At 25.7% G+C, this 20,831-nt stretch overlaps 3 protein-coding genes across 3 annotated transcripts in view; 2 read left to right on the forward strand and 1 right to left on the reverse strand.

The window, feature by feature from the left end:
* LOC145834280 (WD repeat-containing protein 17-like) overlaps positions 1-4,053 on the reverse strand; it is a 28,998-nt gene extending 24,945 nt beyond the window's left edge. Inside the window, exons 1-3 of the mRNA XM_082941671.1 lie at positions 3,962-4,053; positions 2,451-2,597; positions 26-209 (exon numbers count right to left, since the gene is read on the reverse strand). Coding sequence (XP_082797797.1) covers positions 26-209; positions 2,451-2,582 — 316 coding nt within the window. The 5' untranslated portion in view covers positions 2,583-2,597; positions 3,962-4,053. The remainder of the gene's footprint in view (positions 1-25; positions 210-2,450; positions 2,598-3,961) is intronic.
* An 8,649-nt stretch (positions 4,054-12,702) lies between these two features.
* LOC145833297 (homeobox protein Hox-D8-like) lies at positions 12,703-15,018 on the forward strand. The gene is made up of 2 exons (XM_082940482.1): positions 12,703-13,201; positions 14,855-15,018. Exons 1-2 carry the CDS (start codon positions 12,703-12,705, stop codon positions 15,016-15,018), a joined length of 663 nt encoding a protein of 220 aa, XP_082796608.1.
* A 719-nt stretch (positions 15,019-15,737) lies between these two features.
* Positions 15,738-17,361, forward strand: LOC145834420 (uncharacterized). Its single transcript, XM_082941845.1, has 3 exons — positions 15,738-15,791; positions 16,567-16,865; positions 17,163-17,361. Exons 2-3 carry the CDS (start codon positions 16,594-16,596, stop codon positions 17,272-17,274), a joined length of 384 nt encoding a protein of 127 aa, XP_082797971.1. The 5' UTR covers positions 15,738-15,791; positions 16,567-16,593; the 3' UTR covers positions 17,275-17,361.
* The last annotated feature ends 3,470 nt before the right edge of the window (positions 17,362-20,831 follow it).

Here is a 20,831-nt window from a genome sequence, read left to right on the forward strand (position 1 = left end):
TTATTAAATCGAAAACAAGTCTCACGTTTTTGACACTTTTTTGAAAAAAGAACAGTGTTAGTATCAATATCAAGAACGTGTATTTCTTGATCAGCTGAGGCAGTGGCAATAGTTGTGTGATGAACCTTTCCCCATACTATATTCTTTATTGTTTTTTCATGGGTAGAGCTGATTGAAATTAGACGAAAATCGTGTGTTTTTTCATCAAACTGTTAAATAACGTGTTCTAAAAAGTATGTTTAATTGTAAAGAGTTAATTAATAAGCTTATAAAAAAACTTGAGCTACTAAAAAGTAAACATAAAATTCAAAAACTATATAAATTCGTAATAATAAATGTTTAATTTTAATAAATTTATATAACAAGGTTATAAATAATACAAATTTATATAACTTATATAATTTATATAATAAATTTTAATAAAGCTTTCCGAGTTATAAACAATTCCTTATCAAAAGTAAAACTGTTTAGAAAACGTGTTAAAAGTTTCGATTAATTATGACTCTATTATGCAAGTTTATAAAGAGCAAGCAATTCCAACTAAATTTACAAACGAAAGTAATCTTACAAATCGTCAATAGATCAATTTTTTCCATTTGCTGCTACTTGTCTGTAACCAATAAAAATAGTTTTATTGACAATTTTGATAGATTACTTTCTTTTTTTAAATTTAGTTTGAAGTGCTTGCTTTTTATAACTCTATGTAAAGGGCATAACTATTTGAAAATTTAACAAGTTTTATAAACAGTTTTACTTTTTATTTGACTTTTTATAAGGAAGTGAGTGTAACTTAAGTGTTAAACAAATTTACTAAAATATAATTTGTACTAATTTTAAGTATAAATGGTTTTTGAATAAAACAAAATTTCATCCAATAACAGAAAAATAAAAAAAAATTACTTAATTACTTTATATATATATATATATATATTAACCAGAACTACCAATTTTTTTTTTACTTTAATAAAATACCAAATACAAACTCAGTGAACACTTGTTTTTTTACGTTACTCAAGCTCCTGAAGTGAAGTACTACACTGTTAACAAACAAAACAAAATAAAATAATTATTATATAAAAATCAAAAAATCAATTATGAATGAAAATTTAATTAATCATTATACAGTAAATGCTATAAATTATGATGCGTATAAAATTATAAAAACAAGAAAATATATTACAGTATTAAACAAAGTTTGTTAGTCATGAGTTTGGGTCTTTACTTTGGTATAAAAGCTTTGTTATTATTGTACTTATTTCATACTATTTACACCTTATACTTATAAACTAAAAAAAATATGAACTACCTTTATTTTAAAAACAATTCAACTTAATTAGAACTAAAAAGTCTAAATTAAAATTATATGAATGTTCTAGTTAGCAAACCATATTTAAATTATTTCTTTTGTTGTTCAGATATTTAAACAAATATTTTCAGGCTGTATAACTTGAAAGAATTGAACTTTTAAACTCAAATTAACTCTAAAAAAAAAGTTTAAATAAAATAATCATTAAATAAACACTTTTGTCTACTTAAATGATTATTCAAAAATGATATATAGTATTTTGAACTACTAAAGTGTACAACAGTTGATACTCAAAAAAGTCAGTTTTTTAGTATAAAAACTGTCCTAAAAAAGTATAAAGTCTGTTACAAATAATTTATACAGAGTTTTAGAAAATGAGTTAACAGTTAAGGTACCTATTAGTAAAAAATAAAAACTTTTGATAATGTATAATTTAGTTAGTTAGTCAGTTCTTCAATATTTTTTTTTTAACTTGCGGTAGAATAAACAAATATAAAATATTTTCTTTTGTGCTCTTGAACATTGTTTTGTTTATATTTTTCTCTGGTTTAAAATCAATATTTTTAATTTTTCAGTTCTATATCTTTGCAGTTTGCTAACTGACGTGTATGATTTAAAAACAATTTTTTATTTCATACTAATATGCTTTTTTAATTTTGTGATTTGTACATTTTTTTATATAGATACTATACATGGTTCCCACTAAATTTTAAAAAAATTTGTTGGAATATAAAAACCTTGTATTACATATAAAAGCAAAATGATTTTAAATTTAATAACTATCTGTCAGAAAGAACTGTTATATACTACTTGTATAAAAGAGTAAATAAGTTAGTAAAATTTCTCAACTAGTTTATGTCTTGTAGCTTAAACCAGTATTTTTCAAGTTTGCACAGCAACTAGCTTACTGTATTTGGATATTATTGATGAATATGTATTTGGATATTATTGATGAATAACTAAAATATTATTTAGTAGAGGTCATAAATTATATGTTGTATGCATGGTTTTTTTTTACAAATAACTGTGCAGATTGTGCACAAAAAAAAAAGACTTACAATGTTTTATTGTTAAACAGTTTAAAAGCGTATAAATAAATAAAGCATCAAAACTTCCACAAATCAAACCATCTAAAAAAACAAACTTCATAGAAGTAGACAGCAAGTGAAGCACAATAAGCAAATCTTTGATTTCTAGCAGCAATCATATTGTTATTCCATGGCTGACAGCCAGCTGGTAGCAAACTCATCTGCTGTACACATAGCTGCTCGTCCATTTTTCAGATTACCTTCTAAAATAAAAACATTGAATAAACTAAATAGTTGACTATATATGTCTGCTAAAAACTTTTTTATCTTTATATATTTTTATATACTTAAACCAGTAACTCGTTTAACGCCAATATTTCCTAAGTCCATCAAATAATTGTAAACTTAAAAGCGCAAAAAGAATTGTTTTGGTTTTGTTATGTGTTATATCAAAATACCTTTATTGGTGTAATGTAAAAAAAGTTCTGTATCACCAACTTTAGTTTTAAAGAGAAACTTAATCTAAATTTACTTTAATACTCAGTGTCTTCTAGCATTTTTATTATGCATTTAATTTTTTTTTAAGAAAGCTTTATTGGAAAAAAAATTTCATGCTTTTTTTATCTTAAATTTTTAAATTCCAGGTTTTTCCAGTTTTCTAAGCTAAATGATAATCCTGGTACATACCTATTTTTACAAAACACAACTTAACTTGTTTTTATAGTCTGCTGCTTAACTGTAAAATAAACTCAACATAAAATAAAGCTAATTATTAAAAGTTTTATATATCAGATACTAAAAAATTTCTTAGGTCATTTTAAAAGAAAAAAAATTATAAACAATTACTTTTATAAAAGTTTGTTTAAAATGTTAACTCATGCATAAATATTTTTTTTTTTACTGATTTTATTTTTATTTTAAGAAAACAAATTAGTAAGTTGCAATTAATCAATAAAGTTTTAAGCATTTTTTTAGAAAATTTATACATAAATCATTTACTTGGAAAGTTTACAAAGGTTAATAATATTTAGTTTCGCAGCTCATCAGAAAGTATTGCTAAATCACTTTTATAATTAGAGTTAATATTTAGTTGCTTAATAAATATTGTAAATTTTGTAGGTTTACGAGTTTTTAAAGCAAAAAGGCTAGCGTGAGTTATTTAAAAAAAGTCCTTTAATAGAACTTGTACAAATTTTCATAACTATATGTACAGTAAAGGAACATTCCAAAATTTGGTTTAAGCTGAAAATGTTTTTTTACTTCATTATTACTAAATTAATTGAGATAAAATTTGGAATTGCTTTAAAAAAAGGTCTTCAATAGTACTTTTACAGATTTTTATAGCTGTATGTTAAGTAACTTTGGCAAAAATAAGTTCTGGTCCTAGACAAGACACTAAACTGTTTCTGTGGTGTATGAAATTATAACTGAAAGGTTTTTTCCTACACTAGGTCCTTTGACCAAACTTTTTGAATGCTTAAATGTTTTTGATTTTAATTAACTTAATTAATCAATTATCCAGAAGTGCATTTAAACTGTCTTCCTAAAAGAATTTTTCAAAATGTGTAAACTAAATTTTATAACTTGATAAAGACTTTAATAAAAACTTAAATGAATAACAACAAACCTTTATTTTATTCTACTAAAAAGAATCCAACATCAAAATATTTTACTTTCAAAGCAAAGAACAAGAAAAATGTATTTTGAATAATAACAATAAAACTAATTATTATTAAATTTAAATGTTGTTTGTATGTGTTATCTTAGCAATGGGAAATACCACAACGTGAATACTTTTGAAGTATGTTTTACATTGTAGAAATTAAGTACCAAAAAGTTCAATATTTTAATAAATTACAAAAAAATAAATACTTTTTTTACGATTTGATTTTTATAAATTTCATTTTAAAAGAATTTCACTTTAACTTGCTATAATTAAAAAACTTAACTTAAAAAATATACGTTTTACAGAAATTTCACTTTTAAAAATATATAAAATTTTAGTAAACATTTGTTAAATAAAAATTTAGTTATTTTTTTGGTTTATATTTTAAAAAAACTAAACAAATTTTACTTTTAAAAGTATATAAAATATTAGTAAATATTTGTTAAATAAAAATTCATATATTTTTTTGGTTTATATTTCAAAATATTGAATAGTTTCAGATACGAATTGAAAGTAAGTATAAAATTTGCTTAAATTTTAGTTAAGCTATCTAAAGCGTGGTAGTTTCATTTCCCGTGAGAAATACTCAAAGTTCAGATTATATAGGATTTTTAAACTTCGACTGACTGAAAATTTCAATAAAAATAAAAACTTGGAGTTAGTCTCCTCAAAAAGCTTGTGGTTTAAAAGTTCAGCCCGATAGTATACAGCCGTAAATTGATTGATGACCTACATTATTAGTAAATATTAAAAATTACATTGATATTTCAAAAGTATATTAATTTTATTATGCACATAAATGTAATCAATTAGTCATCTCATATGTACCATTGTAATAGTTGTGCACCCATCACAGACAGTCTTTGGTTGCAAACAATTAACAACTGCTATCTCTTACTTTGTAAAACATTCAAATACTATAAAGTTATACATAAAATTAAAGTTATTTTAGTTACTTTACTTTAAAAAGAGGAGGGAAAAAAACAAATATAGGTATGTAATCTAAGTTAAAACATCACAAGTAAACTTAAAATTTTCTACATTTACAAATTTATCAAAAAGTAAAATATATCTTTTGTAGTTAAATTACTTTTGGTAATTTTAAATCACCAAACTGTTCAAACATTATGATAACTTTTTTTTATTACTATATATACTTTCAAACTTGAAACTTTAAAATAGTTGTAAATAGTTGCAATAAAATTTTTGTGCAGTTAAAATCAGTGGTTTTCACGACGTAAACGAAACGTATTAAGGGGTGCACAAAGCTAAATTTTGAAACTTAAACTAGTTACATTGGAGTTCATGGTGAAGAGCAAACAAAAAGGTTTTTGTTCATCTGTGGGGAGTTTTAATTTTGGTTGCACAAAGTTTTATTCTTCCAGTTCAGATTTCAATTTCTTTGAAGACGACTGGTTTGAATAACAAAACATAGTTAAATCATTAGACTAACATACTGTTCTAATGCTAATAACTTAAATTAGACAACTCAGCAAAACCCATCACATCTTAATTAAAGGTTTCGCTATGTTCAGTAAAATTTAACAAGTTTTTCGTAGAACAATTTCCGTTTGGTGTGGTAACGTTTATAAGTTTTAAAGTTTTAACTAAAAACTTGAATTATATACTTTATAGCAATAACATATTGCTAAAATTAATTTTCATTAAATAATTCACGTATGATAATATTAGTAACAGACAACAAAAGTTAGTTTATTAATTTTTATTTTTTTTAATTGATAAAACATGTTAAAGTTGAACTGTTTTAGACTTAAAAAGTATTTATTAATTTTTTTAATCATCAATTTGGGTAAATACAAACTATTAAATTTTAAAACATAAAAGAACAGTTGGTACTTTTTGTTAAGTTTTAACAGTACTAAAAAGCGAGTTTCGTTAATTCAAAATAGCTCTATTTGTCATACAATATTAAAAAACACTCTATCTGAAGTAACTTTAAACTGTAAAGTTTTTAGATACTGTTAGATATTTTGGTGAGTATATTAAAACTACTTTTTTTAAATGATTAAAAAGTACACTTTATTTGTTTTAAACTGATAGACATAAATAAATATTTATTAAAACCGTAATAATTTTTACTTCAAATAAAACCGTAAAAGTAGATTTTTCGACAAAAAATTAAGAAAAATTCTTATAATTTTTTTTGAAAAATATATTAGTTTTTAGGTAAATATGTTCAAAAACTTATATAGTTTTTTAAAAAACTCAAATACTTTTATTCATAATTGCCATTTGCAAGTCTTAACAGATTTGCAAGTGAGGAGATTACAAAAGAGAGTCTTTGAAATTTAATTGTTTTCCGATATTTTTAAATTTGACAGTTTTTTACATTTAGATTTTTAAGATTGAAAACTATGACTTAATAAAAGTAAAGATTATAAAACTTACAACAAATAGATTTCAAAAATGTCCAACTATGGAGTTCTCCTTTTTTGATAGTAAAAGTTAACAGAAACTAGTTTGTTCAAATTGCTTTTATAACATACAACGTCTTAATCAAAAGTTATTTTTTTATCTAAAGATGGTTTTTTAGATAAATAACACTTTTATCTTTGAGAAATTAATATTTGTATTTAAGGTTTTTATTATGTTTCACTGTAAAATTATGAACTTATTTATTTTTAAGAATTAAAATGAGGATCAAAATTTATTCATTTGTTAGATAAATTGATATGGATTTAAATTACAATATTAATATGCTTTTGTAAATGTGAAAACTTTACATTTTCTAAACATTTAGTTGATATGTATGTGTAAAACTGCAACTTTCTTTGATTTTCACTTCATTAGTTTTATAAAACATTTTATCAAGTTTTGAACTTTGAATTTTTTTTTACCAAAAGAAGTTTAAACAACTTGTTATAAGGTAACATTTCAACAGTGCTTATTACTCATGGCTGTGCAATACACATTGAGAGCATTGTAAAAGTTAAATTACAAAAAAAGTTCTACGTTTTATATTATACTTAAAAATTAGTGACATACATTAAGCTGATTTTTATCTGTTCTACTTGAACAAGACACATAAACTGACTTATCTACATCTTACGTACTTAAACGACTTTTGAAATACAAAGTAAATCATAAAAATATATTAACAGTGACTAACTTAACTCCTAAACTAACTTAAATAGTTTTAACTTTAGTTTTACGAAAATTGTTGTACCCTTACAAAATAATGCGTAACTTTAAAAGTTAAGTTACAAAAAATAAAAAAGAAGCAAATGTTTCAAAACAAAACATAAAAAGTATTTATTGATAAAAAGTTTGTTATATATTCAAATGAAGAAAAACTTTAAAAGGATAATCAAAAGTTTTAATAATTGTTTTAAAAGTTTAATAATGCTTAAAAAATATTGGTTTGATTTTAAGAAATACCACTTGGTTGCTTTGTTCATTAGGCTTGTATTTTTAGAATAAAAGTAAGAGCTTTCAAATTTAAAATAGATACTTTTTTATAAGTTCGTGTTTAACATTTTTAATTAAAACTGTATATGCTATTAACAAACTAAAACTTAAAAAAATAATAGTCTCAGCCAAACTATTATTATTATTTCTTTCTACTAAACAGCTTTAGTGCTTAAAAATTAGTAAGTCATAAAAACATTTCACAGTGAAGCTTTGTAGTTTTAGACATCATAGTAATTAGCAGTAAAAGTAGACTTTACAAGGTTAAAAAGAAAATTCAAATATGATTTTAGTAGAAGTATTTAAAAAACTTCTAAACTAACTTATTAGCATAGAAAATTTTTTATATAATAATCGTAAAACGTGATTTAACAAACTTACAACTTTGTTAGTAGGAAGGCAAACAAGTTTAATGATAGTAGTCGTAAGAATTAAAAGAAGTGTTAAACAAAAAATATGTTTGATTTTTTTTGTTCCAAAACTTAACTATCTTCATATAAAGTAAACCTAAATCTGTATAATAATGTTATTTGTTGCTCATTTTTATTGCAACTACAAACACTATAAAAAACAGCTAACACCGAACACTGCACAATCACTTGTAGAGTCGGATTACTTGCATTTGTTCTGATTGCTACGACAGCTACAATGCCTGATGAATTACGAGCGTAAAAAGTTTGTTTGTAAAAAAAAACACTACTTTGCAGGATACAAAGTAATTCGAACTGACTGCGCAAGGCACAAAACTGAACAATTCCAAGTAACGAAATGTACAGAACTTTTACTCAAGCCTGTTTGTAATGTTACACTCGTGTTCTATAACTCGGCTTTTAGTGTCACGTGACCGAGACGCGGTTTACATCTGTCACTCGGTTGACTTTGCGACACGCGAACTACATCCGACATGTTTCATCTTTCCAAAGTTAAACCCTTCGAATGGTTTTTTCTTTTTTCAAAGCGGTTTGTTCCGCTGACTTGTTTAACAGTTACGTTAATTTAGCCTTTTTTGTTTTTTTAATCTTAAAACTTTAAATTGAGTTATTAGTCTTAAAATAATAGAGTTGAGTTAACAGGAACTTTATTGAATTTAAAAGAATAAGTGTGTTGATTTTTTTTCAATGTGTTAAAATGTTGTGTTTTATAGTTTCTTTAAAAAAATAAGCAATGCAGCATAAGCACATTAAATTTGCATAAATTGCCGAAGCGAAAGTTCTTGGCATTTTTCCTCGCGTGACTGCCCATTAAAAGCTGCGAGTTCGGGCCATTTCAAAGCGGAAACGCCATTTCGGGTCGACGAGCAACGAAACCGTCGTTGAGACGATGGCAACAGCTCGTGATAGGTCGCCGCTTTGCTGTGTGTTTGTGACGTCACCACGGGAGAAAATCGTTTGGAATCGCGCGTTTTGTTCGGCATGGCGAAAATACCCGAGAAATACGTGAGCAGGTTCGCGCATGCTACGTGATCGCTTCTTTTGTCATTTGCATTTTTGTGTGCGACTCTGGTTTTGCTGCCAGATGAAACATAAGCATTGGTTTTGACGATTTACACAGTTAAAGCACATGGATAACTAAAAGTTAACATTTTTTAGGTATAAATTTATAACTGTTGTTATTGTTTTATGTTTATTTTATAGCTTAACTTTCTATAAAAATACTTTTTTTTAAATTAAAGTTTTTGAAAACTAACAGTTAAAAAAATGAAGTATATAGTTTAAAAATATAATTTTCTTTGCTCATATGACCAGCCTTTAAGTTTTTTGTCAATTAACTAATATTTTTATATATACTACGTCTTTTAAAGCTTTTAAAGTATTTTTACACCTTAGCCAGTTTTTTCAATAGCAATATTGAAAAACATAAACTAAACTAAACTTTTCAATTTGAGCTTTGAAAATGTCACCTAAAAATTTATCAGAAAGTTAGTCTACTTTAAAGTGTTTTATTTTTTGTACGTTTACAAAAACTTAGTTTGAATTGCTTAAAATACATGCGGCTTTAAACTCGTTTTTCATGCAATTATTTACAGTAACTAACGTAAACAAACTTTACGTAAACTTCAAGCAGATACAGATTACTATTTATAACCAATTTCTTGGTTTTAACCTTAAATAAAAGGAATACACTAAAAAGACATCTGGTTTTAAAGAAAACGAAAGCAATACAAAACAACAAATATGCGTAAAAAACTTAAACTTTTCATAAACAGATACAACAGTTTTTAGGTATACTACAAAGAGTTTTCTTGTCTAAGCTAAATATTGATTAAACTTGTTTTTTATAGACTATTTTTCATGCTGAAAAGCTAATAAGTCGCTAAAACTTAGTTTTACTTTGTTGCATTTTTGCAGCAAACAAACAAGTATTTTGTTGCAGTGACAGACGCACAGACAGCTAGTAGCAGGTTGTAGTTGAAGTAGCCGTCATTAGCTACACGATCACAGCCAACTTGGCTTATCAAAGAGACTTAACAAGGCACAAGATTGGAATTAAAATACTCTTACTTTTCGCAAAAAAAAACATGATTCTGTTGAGATGAAGTTGTTTTAACTTTTATTTTTAGTGACTAAAAAGCAAAAGTTGTTTATCCTATTTTGTTTACAATTTTTAAAGTATAAATAAACTACTTTTAATTTTTTTTTTTTGTAACTATACAGTTTTATTTAAAGTAAAAGTTTAGTTTTGTTGTTGATAAGTACTTTAATGTATACGTAATTTTGTTTGGCTAATATGTTATACTTTTGTTACCTTTTTATTAATATTGCTTTTAAAATGCAGTCAGTACTGATCACCTTCATTAACTTATTAACTGAAAATAATTGCAGCTAAATTAGTTTTATGCTAAAATAAAAACTCGAAAAGGTAAATTCGTTTTCTTATAGTTTAAGTCAATAAATTTCCTTATAAAAGTATTCTAATATATTTTTCTACTTAACCGTTTTACTAAAGATTACATAGTGCTTAGCTTTGTTAGTTTTTTTCTGGTATTTAAAATACTATTTGTTCTTTTATTAGATTTTTGAATTTTTCTGTTCTGACGAATCTTTTAAACTTTAAGTCATACAAATTTGCTAGTTTGGATTTTGAATTTAGATTATACTAGACACTTAAATCAAAAACATAAACTTTAGTATAAAAGTAGCTAAAAACTGACAAAACAAAGTATTTTTTTGTACGTTTTACACATAGTCATACTGAGTTTTAATAGTACAAGTTTCTAAATATTTTAAAATTTTTATTTACACTTAGATTTTATAACCAATGTCACTAAAGCTAACTCAAAATTAATTAACCTTGTAAAACATGATAGTTAAATCGATTTGTTTATGAGAAGATTATTAAACTAATACTTAGTACTCTTTAAGAGTTAAACATAAAAATTAAAGTAAAAAATCAAGTCTTAAAATTTAATGGTCACTAGAAAAACTAAATAGGGTAATTCCTTCTAATGGTAGTAGAAACAAAACCCTATAAAAAAAGATAAAGCTGTTTTTAAATTTAAAGTTTTCTAAGAATTTACAAATTTTTAAAATTTTAAGAGTCTGTTATATAGATAAATAAATTTTTATTTTTTAGTTTGACTAAAGATTATTTTATTTAAACAAAGTAAAATTGAAGAACGCTAGTTTTCCTTTTTCTAAGTTAGTTGCAGTTGTTTTCGATTGTTGTAAAACAAATAAACTAAAAAAGGTATTGATGTTTGATTTTTATTTTTAGTTTGTTTGGTTTTAGTCAGGTTCAATGCAATTTTCTCAAGTAGGAGAAATCATGGCTCGTTTGTTCTTTTAAGTGATTGATTGGCGAACAGCGACGATTTTGCTTTCTCAACCCTTGTTAAACATTTTGGCCACTTTATGTATTTCTTTTGTAGCTTTTTACAACGTGATATTGCAATGAAAAAAAGAAAAAGGAAAAAATTAAAGCTCGATAAAATATAAAGTTACCAACACGTTTTAAATAGTTTTTAAGTTTCACTATTAACTTGTGGTCCTTTATTTAACGTATTTAACTTTTGTTTATATATTTAAGTAACTCTGTTTACTCTTTAATAGTTATTTTTTACTTAACAAAAAAGTTGAGTACTTCATATGAATCATTAAAAAAATTGAAACATTATCAAGAGTTTAATAAATATCTAGTTTTAATTTTAAATAATATTAGACTAAAATTTTACATGTTTTTTTAAAGAGACAATTAAACTATATTTTTTAATTCAAAACATAAATTTTGAATATATAAGAAACATTAAAAGTTATTATTAAACATTAATAATTCTGTCTATACTTTACAGTGATTACGTTTGTAATTTTAGCACTCTAATCTATTCATAATGTGTTGGTAAATAGAAATAGAAATATTTTCAACGATCTTTAAATTTAAAAACCTTTATAGCAGTTGTTCAAGAAACGTTTTTAAAATTTTTTGTTAGCTTTTTTTTGGTAGATCATTAATTTTAATTAATAAATAGACAACCTAAAAAAAGTGTAAATACATTAGCTTGTGGTATAAGTTTATCTTTTAATAGAATGTTGAGATTTTAAGATAAAAGATTTGATTATAAAAAGATTTTGCAAGTTGTAAGTTTTGTACATTATTTTTATATTAAGTTTTTTGATGTACATACACAATATTTCGTATATGAGTTTAAAAAAATGTTGTTTTTTGACACTACCTTTTCAACTAAACTAACAACTTTAACAGAATACGTATAAAATAAATAAAGAGCATATCCTTTGAAACTAAGCTGTTTTTTTTCTACAAAATACTTTTTAATCTTTTTAAGTAGATAGATTGTGTGTTTAAAAAATTAAATTTTAGCTGTTGTTTTGTTTTTGCTAACACTCTAGTACTCATTCAAATTTGTGTTTTTAAATACATTGTGTTTTGTTTATGAAACATTAAATACTTTATAAGTAATTTAAAAATCAACTATGTCGCTTTTTACACATACAGTTTATAAGTTACGAATATATGCTCTATAAATATTAAAATAACTAAAAGAAATTGAGTATTTTAAAAATAAGTAGTATTACATTTGTGCAGTTTTATTTTTTATAAATATTTTGATAATACGAGCTCGTTAAAACAGCAGATTAAATTGAACTTTCTCTTCAAATCATTCTGAAGAATTTCTTCTTAAACTACTGTGATTGTACTAAAATTTCTTAATAACTTTGATCGTGTTTAATACAAGCTAAAACGTAAGTTTAGATAAAGCTTACTAAACTTATTTTTTATTCTCAGTTACAGGTCAATTTAACGATAAAACAATAAAAATGTACCCGTCTCCTTCAGTTCAAGCCGACAGCAACACCTATCATTTTCCAAACCAGCTAACGGACCGCTGTTACAAGCCTGCCGGGGGAGACCAGCTGTTTTACCCCGACTTTGCCGGCGTGTCACACCAGCAAGGCCACCGTCAGCTCAACAGCTTTCCCAACCTTCGCCACGCCAACGGTTTCAACGCGCTTTCAACTCAGGCGAAAGTGAATAAAGACTCGTCGGAAAAAGCGAGCCGTTTCGACTTTTCGAACGGCTTCGCCCAGCAACCCTCGATTTGCTGCAACCCGGCGGCGTACGGCGGCCACCAGAACCTTGTGTTTAGGCCGGCCGACCTGCAGCAGCCCTACCAACCCGCCCACCAGCCGCAAGCAACCGTTCATCACAAGAACGACCACTTGGTGGACGGGTTGTACAAGCACGACAAGGGGATCGGACCGTCCAAGTGTCCGGCTTCTTCGGCTCCGTACTACTGGATGGTCAAGCATCAAAAAGGTTGATTTTTTTTTGGTAAACTAGGTAAATTCGTGAATATTTTTATATAGAACTCTGTTGCATTTTTTCAATTGACTATATAGAAGTATTAAAAGTTACATTTAAAAACGGTTAAGCTGAGTTGATTGATTCAAAGGTTTTACTAGTTATAAGTAAAAAAGTACTATTTTTGAGTACTCACATAAAAGAATTTTTCAGTAAAACCGAAACTGCATTTCTTTTTTCGACTGTCACATTGCTTATTTTTAACCTTAAGATAAATATTTACAAGTCAGAAAATAAGAAACACAAAGTCGACAGTTATCAAAACTCGACTAAACTAAAATGAAATTCGTATAGTTAAACTTTTTTTAATAATGATAAAACTAAGTTAAGTAAAAATAACTGTAACTTAATACAAAGCAAAATTTTATTCAAATATAATTAACAATCATAGTTTTTAAAATTATTTACAAATACTTTTTTTTTGTTTCTTATGTTAAATAATTAAAATTGATTATTGTTAATAACTTTAAGTAATTTTAATTTAAAGTTTAAGTTTGCTGTAAATAAGAGCAAATATTTGGTGTAAATTATTTTATTATAAATCTAGTAAGTTATAGGTGTTTTCATCAACTACGAAAATGAGGAAATAAATTTTAACTTTTACCTCTAATGATTTTAAAATTAAAAACGTTTATTTAAAATTAAGTTATTTATAGATTGAAAATTAAAAATTACAATTTGAAGAACATTTAAAATTTTTAGGATGTACAAACGTAAATCAAACTTAAACTTATTAAAAAAAAACAGACAAGTATTGGTATTTTGTTCTGTAAATTTAAAAACTAGCAACGTTAGGTTCTTAATAAAAATTATATTCCTAAAATCGGTTAACATTTGAATTTTTCCAATACTTTGATCATAATTTTATTTCTTGAACAAATATAAATCCATACTGCTTAAGACAAATATAATTTCGTAAAAAAGTTCAAAACCTTTGCTTCAAAGTTTACAGGAAGTAGTGTAAAATAAGAAATTTGATTAAACGGAGTGCATTGAAAACTAGCCAATGCTATACCATTTGGTAATTATGTAAATGGCAACCTAAAGCTTTTGAAAAAGTTGATAACACTTTGAAGTAAATTTTTTAACTTTTTTTATAGCTTTTTCTGTATAACAAAGTTAAATAAGTATTGAAGCAAAGTTTGAAAGAGGTTTATTGCTTTAAATATCACAAAATAATTGTATTGTTTTTTTTATTCAAAAAAACTAATACTTACTACTAATACTAAACCTAATTTAGTTTAGAGTTTTTTTTGTTATTGTACGTTTAAAGTTTATAGAAATTGTTCTGTGTTAATACTAATAATAAAATATTTTGAAAAGTATACATTTAAGTCAGTTTAAGAAATCATTTTGTATTAATACCAACGTTAAAAGATCTTGATAAAGTAAAGTAAACATTTTACACAAAACAATTTTAAAACTTTACTGCATACTGCTTTTATTGTTAAACAACTTCAAACTAAACAATTATCTTTTATAAGAAAGTATTTTTTTGATTGTACAAAATGAATTTAATTCTTTTCGGCTTAATTTTATTACACCACCTAATTTTAACTAGTTCTTTTAGTAAGTGTGTAATATTTGCAACTATTTTTACCACTACAGAAGGAGTTGAAACTAAACGAGCGCGAACCAACTACACTAGGTGGCAGATAGTGGAGCTGGAAAAGGAATTTTGCTTCAACCCTTACTTGACCAAGCGGAGGCGAATCGAGTTTTCAAAGTACTTGGGCTTGGGGGAGCGTCAGGTTCGTTTGTTGGATGTGTAGCAATGTTTGCGCTCTAAAATTTATTTTCATAATCGCCTACCTGGCAAAATTAAAAAAAAAACAGTCGACCCGTTTGCTACTTCACCTTTTTACTTTTTATTGCCCCTTATTAAACTGAATCGCCCAAAAGGGATATTGTCGCCCACTGTAGGACACCTAACTCTAAAAGATTGTAAATTTGTAAGAAAGGCGTTTTTAATTTGTTACCTAAAAGGTATAAAAAGAATATTAATAGTGCAGTATATCGGCTAAAAGGCTTTAAGAATAACTAAAGCGTACCGCTAACAATTTAAAACTAAACAAGAAAAAGAAGTACAATATAACAAGTAGTATATTAATGCATGTCTCGCTCAAATAAGTGAAACGCAACACGGTACAGATCACCAAGTTAGCAGTTTAGCAAACAACAAACAAAAATAGCATCACAGCCGGTTTTGGTCGTGTTAGTTCAATGCATGACAAACTTTTAGCCAAGGTAGCAAGAACTTACTGGAATTTTGTAGGTTTTTCCTAACTTATTGTTCAGTTGTCACGGAAACGTTTCACGTTACACAACGTTACGTAATGAGTACAACAAAAAGTTTGTTGGCCTTCACAAAAGCTGTTGTTTTATGGATTTTGCATTTGAAACAACAGGTCATTAAAAAAACTCAATAGCTCTTAACGTATACATAGTTTTAATAACAGTTATACTGTTTTAACTCAGACGTGTAATAATAATTACTGGTCTATTTTAGTAAAAAACAGCTGCTTGGCAATTACTTTTACTGTAGGTAAACTCAGTTTAAAATTTTCATCAAAAATTTATTTTCAATTTCAAATAAGCATATCTATTTTCTTGTCTAAAAAGGTTGTATAAGTTTAAGCCAAGTAAGACATTTAATTGTGTTCAGTCCAAGAAATTTGATTTATAACTCAAAATCTACAATTTTATATCAGTATTTTAATAAAAAAAAGATCACTTAAGTTTACTTACAATAAAACCTTTTTGTTTTGATGTTTTTACAAAACTTCATAAATAGTTTGTTAGATTATGTGGAGAAATTTTAGTTTACAAAAACTGTTGAACAACTTATTTGGCCTAGAATTTTTCAAGTTTTATTTCATTGCAAGATCTTTGTTAATTTGATTATGTTATAATTTTTGAAAAAATAAAAATAATAAGCCTAGTTTATAGTATTCTTAAGAAAATATTTAAGTTTTATTTTCTAATTTATGAAATATGTTTTGTTAAAAAGATTAAATAATGATACCTTGAAAGTTGAAATATCATCTTTTTTATTTATAATTTTTTTATTTTGAATCTGGCGATTTAATTTAAGTAAAACTCACTGTTTGTGTAAAAGTTTTGTTATATTTTATCTTATAAAATAAGGGGGTTAAAAATCAATATTGAAGATTTTACAACCAGTTTTCGAAAAAGAACATTATTAACACCAACATCAAGCAACATATTCATCGTAAATTAATTTAATAAAATGCGGCAGCTTAATACTTACTTTTAGAACAACTAGCTTTAAAGTTTTCACAATCAGTAATTTCGTTCAGGTCAAAATCTGGTTTCAAAACAGAAGGATGAAGGCAAAGAAGCAAAAGGAGCACCTCAACTTGAAAAAGCGCAACAGCAAAACGCCGCCGAGCGCAGATAGCGCATCAACGGCACAGGAAGGCCAGTCGAGATCGTCGCCGGACTCAGTCACTTCGGCGTTGCTGAGTTTTAATTCGGAAGAAAAATCTCCGCTAGGTGGCGAAAGCAAGCTTTCGAGAGAAGCGGAAATTTTCGACGGCGTTTTTTCGTCGGAGATGGCACCGAGCTTCAACAAAATTGAAAACTTAGACGAAAGCAGGTGACTTATTTTGATTCATAAAAATAGTTGTTTGTATGGTCAAGTTATAAAGAGTTGTACTCTCGGAGCTTTACACAAGCAAGTACTTGTATAATTTCAATCTTAGTACAATTTAAGTAACTTATTGTTAGAATGTTAATTGAAATCTTAAACAATTAACTTAAAGTTAAGTCAAAAAGCAGCTGTTTCTAAGCACTATACACTACGTCTTTAACAAAGCAGTAATTTTTTTCATTGGGTTAACTATCTTATTGCTGCTGTGGTGTTTTCGTATTTATTTTTAACACACTCTAACAGCAACAGTTTGTCCTGCAAAAACAACGAATTTCAAGCTGAAGACTTGTCCAGACCTTCATTTTACGAAAACGAAGCTTCGCCTGCTATGGATTGGTACAACTTCGATACGTGATCTGATCATAATTCGAACGTTAAAACTTATATACAAATAAAAACTTTTATGAAACTAAGGTTAAAATAATAAGTTTTTAGTAACTATTTTACAACCAATCAATAAGTTTGATTTTTTTTAAAGTATAATTTTTTGAATTTTATTGTTCTAGTTTTTAGTTTTAAGAGCAACAACTCAAAGCTTTATTGGTTGCAAACAAAATTTAATATTTTTAGTACAGGTTTTGTGAAAAAAATAATTTATGTTAGTAGTTCCAAATAGAGTTTTTTATTTTGCGTTTTTATCAATTTATCTAAATGTTTTACTTTACTTACACAATTTAGAATGTTTGAACTGAATGTACACACTTTTTATTCTGGTTGCCTACTACAGTATAGTTAAAGACGTTTTTAGAGTATTTTAAAAAACCTTTATTGGTACTTAAATTAAAAAAAAAGTTTTTGTGACAATAATAGTTTGATAATGTTCAGTATATTTTATAAAGAATTTAAACAACATGCTTCGCCTTTTCTTCTATCGGCTTAACTTAAAAAAATTCTGTATTGACTTTTAATTTCCAAAATAAAAATAAACTATAATTTTCAAGACATAATTATGCTGTAAATATGTTTTCATTAATATCTTTATAATAATATATTTTAAGTTTGTAAAAACTTTAGTTATATATTTTTAACAAGTTTAGATTAATATTTACAAACTAAGTCCTTTTAGGTATTTCAATAAAAATCAAATTTTTGTATTTTTTTTAAACTAGTAAACTAAAAAATAATTTTAGAAAATTGAAGTTTGAAAAATAGTAACTGTACCATTTTTAAACTTTAGATTTGGTCAAAATTTAAAAAATTTCTAATATGATAACATAGTTTAATATTATGTTTTTAACTTAGGTTTAAATTTTAATAAGATTGATCTATGTAAAGTAATAAAATCATTTATAACTATTTTTAAAGTCGCTATGTAGCTTAAAACTTGATGTCAAGTGAAAAAAAAGTTGAAATACTTTTTATAATTTCTATTCATACCAGGAGTGTTTTTCAAAAGCGTTTTCATGTTTCAAAAACTTAGATAAAAACTTTTTTAAATATAAATCAATAGTAAAAAACAAAAACTGACACATGTATCATACTTTATTAAGTTAATAAACATATTAAGACTGATAAAAAAAAATAATACTTCTTTATCTTTTTACTGCAGCTCCGGCAGCCAAAGTAGCAGCGGCTGCAATAGCTCCAATAGCAACTGCTTGCGCTCCTACCCGGTTCCTTAGTATTTTATTAACTTCCATTGGCTTCCTTCCCCTACCACTTGAGAACATGGCGCTCGAAATAAAGTACGTGGCTCCCCCGATTCCAGCAGCAGCTACTGGAAGGAGTACAGAGTTTGTTGGTTGATTCTCTGGCTTCATTCTTGATTTAACACACAACTTAAAACGCACAACAAAAAAGATATAAAAACACGAACACTTTTTTCAAGTTCAGAAACAATATAATCCTTTCACAAACATGGTTCATGTAAACTCTATGTTGAAAAATACATCTCAAATGTTACGTCACTTTAACTATCTAGGAAAATGATTTAGTTTAAGGCATATTTTTATTACAAAAGTTTTAAACTAATGGAAAAAAAAGTAGAGTTTTACTATGAGCTTTACTTGTTATTTCTTCTCAAAACGAAATTTCATATTCAATAAATTAAAATTTTCTTTGTATGTCAGTAGTCTTTGAACTTTTAGTTTACTCTTAAAGCTTAACTTTAGGGGAAAATTTTACGTGCAAACTTGACTATTGACCGAGCATTGATTAAAAAGCTGCTGTTATAACAGTTTTGAATATTTTAACATATATAGAATACATTAAAACAAGATAAGATAAAAAATAAAGTGCAAAAACTACAAGATATGATGTGTGTCTATTTTAAAATTTTTATTATTATGTAAACTTTACGCAGAAGGTAGGATATAAAATTTTCTATGTCCATGTGGTGGAATTTTGTTTCAATATTTAAATAATAAAGAATCCAGATCGAAAACTGTCGCATTGATCGTTTTTAATAGTTTTACGGTTCAGTTTGATGCTAATATTTAAAAAGTAAATCTGAGGTATACTTTAGTAGATCTCAAAATAAAAACAAACATTTTTTGGAAAACTTCTAATTCAATATGATGTTAGTTATGCTTAATATTCTGCCATTCGATAAGGTTATGATGTACAGAACAGATAAAAAAACAAAATTAATTTTTTTTACAGAACCCAGTTGAAGTGTGTTGATTCGTTGACACACAGAAACATATGTTGGTAGAATAAAGGAAGATTACTGTATAATTTGTTTTTATTTTTATAACTTAATTATAGCCTTTTTAGAATTAGGCAGAGTTTTGTCGTAAAAATAGTTGTAGCTTAAAGTATTTTTTTACAAAAATATAAATAGAGTTTTTCAAATTAAATATTTTATTCACGACCGGTTTCGGTGGCAAGAAATTGCGACTTTTTCAAGCAAATTAAAATATTAAACTGCACATAACAATGTTAGTTATCTATGAACTAGAACTTAGAATATTTTTAGTTAAGACAAACAAAATTTTCTTAATCGAATCGTTTCATTTCTTACAAAAATATTTTAAAATTTTTATATTTTTGTAAGAAATGAAACAATTCGTTAGTTAAAACACTCATAGAAAACACGCTTCTTAATAAAATTTAATAATTTATTATAACATATGTTATGAGTGATAAAAAAATAATTTTTCATGAAAATATGATGTGTCAAAGTTGTAGTTTATGTTAATTAGTATCAAATAAAACTAATAGACTAAAAATAAACTAATACATAGAAATACTTTTCAAGTTTTGATATCTACTTAAGTTTTACACGAACCAGTATTATTATAAAAAGTATTATAAATGAATTGGTACAAATTACATAACTTTTTAAACCTTTACGAAGTATGTACAGTACACAGATAACTGTAATAGTTGTAGATATAAAAATAACTTTATAACCATTTAGTTTACATGTTTTATCCAACTTTCTAAACATCAGAGAGTAAAGTTAATAAAGATGTGTTTGGTATAGAACTAGATGACAAGTGTTTCAAATAAATTTAAAAAAAAGCTTTTATCTGAAGTTTTAATTTTAAAATTCATCCAGAACTTTGCAAATAAATTACCATTTTATATGATTCAAAAAAGAATAAAAAATATATATATATAATTTATTGAAATGGCGATTTTACAAATTCTGGTACATATGTTTCGTAGAACATATTTCGTAGAACATTCATAGTAGAAGGTGTTTAAGTTTGAACATTAACCTTATTTTATATATATATATATATATATTGAGTTTTTTCCTTTTTTTATGTGTTTTTAAAAATTTCGACTCTACTACCAACTTATTTTAACTTATCAAAAAATAAATAACAGTAAAATAAAGCTATAACATTGAAAAAAATAAAAATAAAGTAAAGCTGCAATATTCAAACAAAGTAAAATAAAGCTGTATCCAAAAAAAAAATTGCTTAAATTAAACTAAATAAAAAGTATAGAATAAGTATAACT

This window comes from Thalia democratica, chromosome 4, assembly GCF_965202585.1.
Source record: "Thalia democratica chromosome 4, ktThaDemo2.hap1.1, whole genome shotgun sequence".
Taxonomy (NCBI): Eukaryota; Metazoa; Chordata; class Thaliacea; order Salpida; family Salpidae; genus Thalia; species Thalia democratica.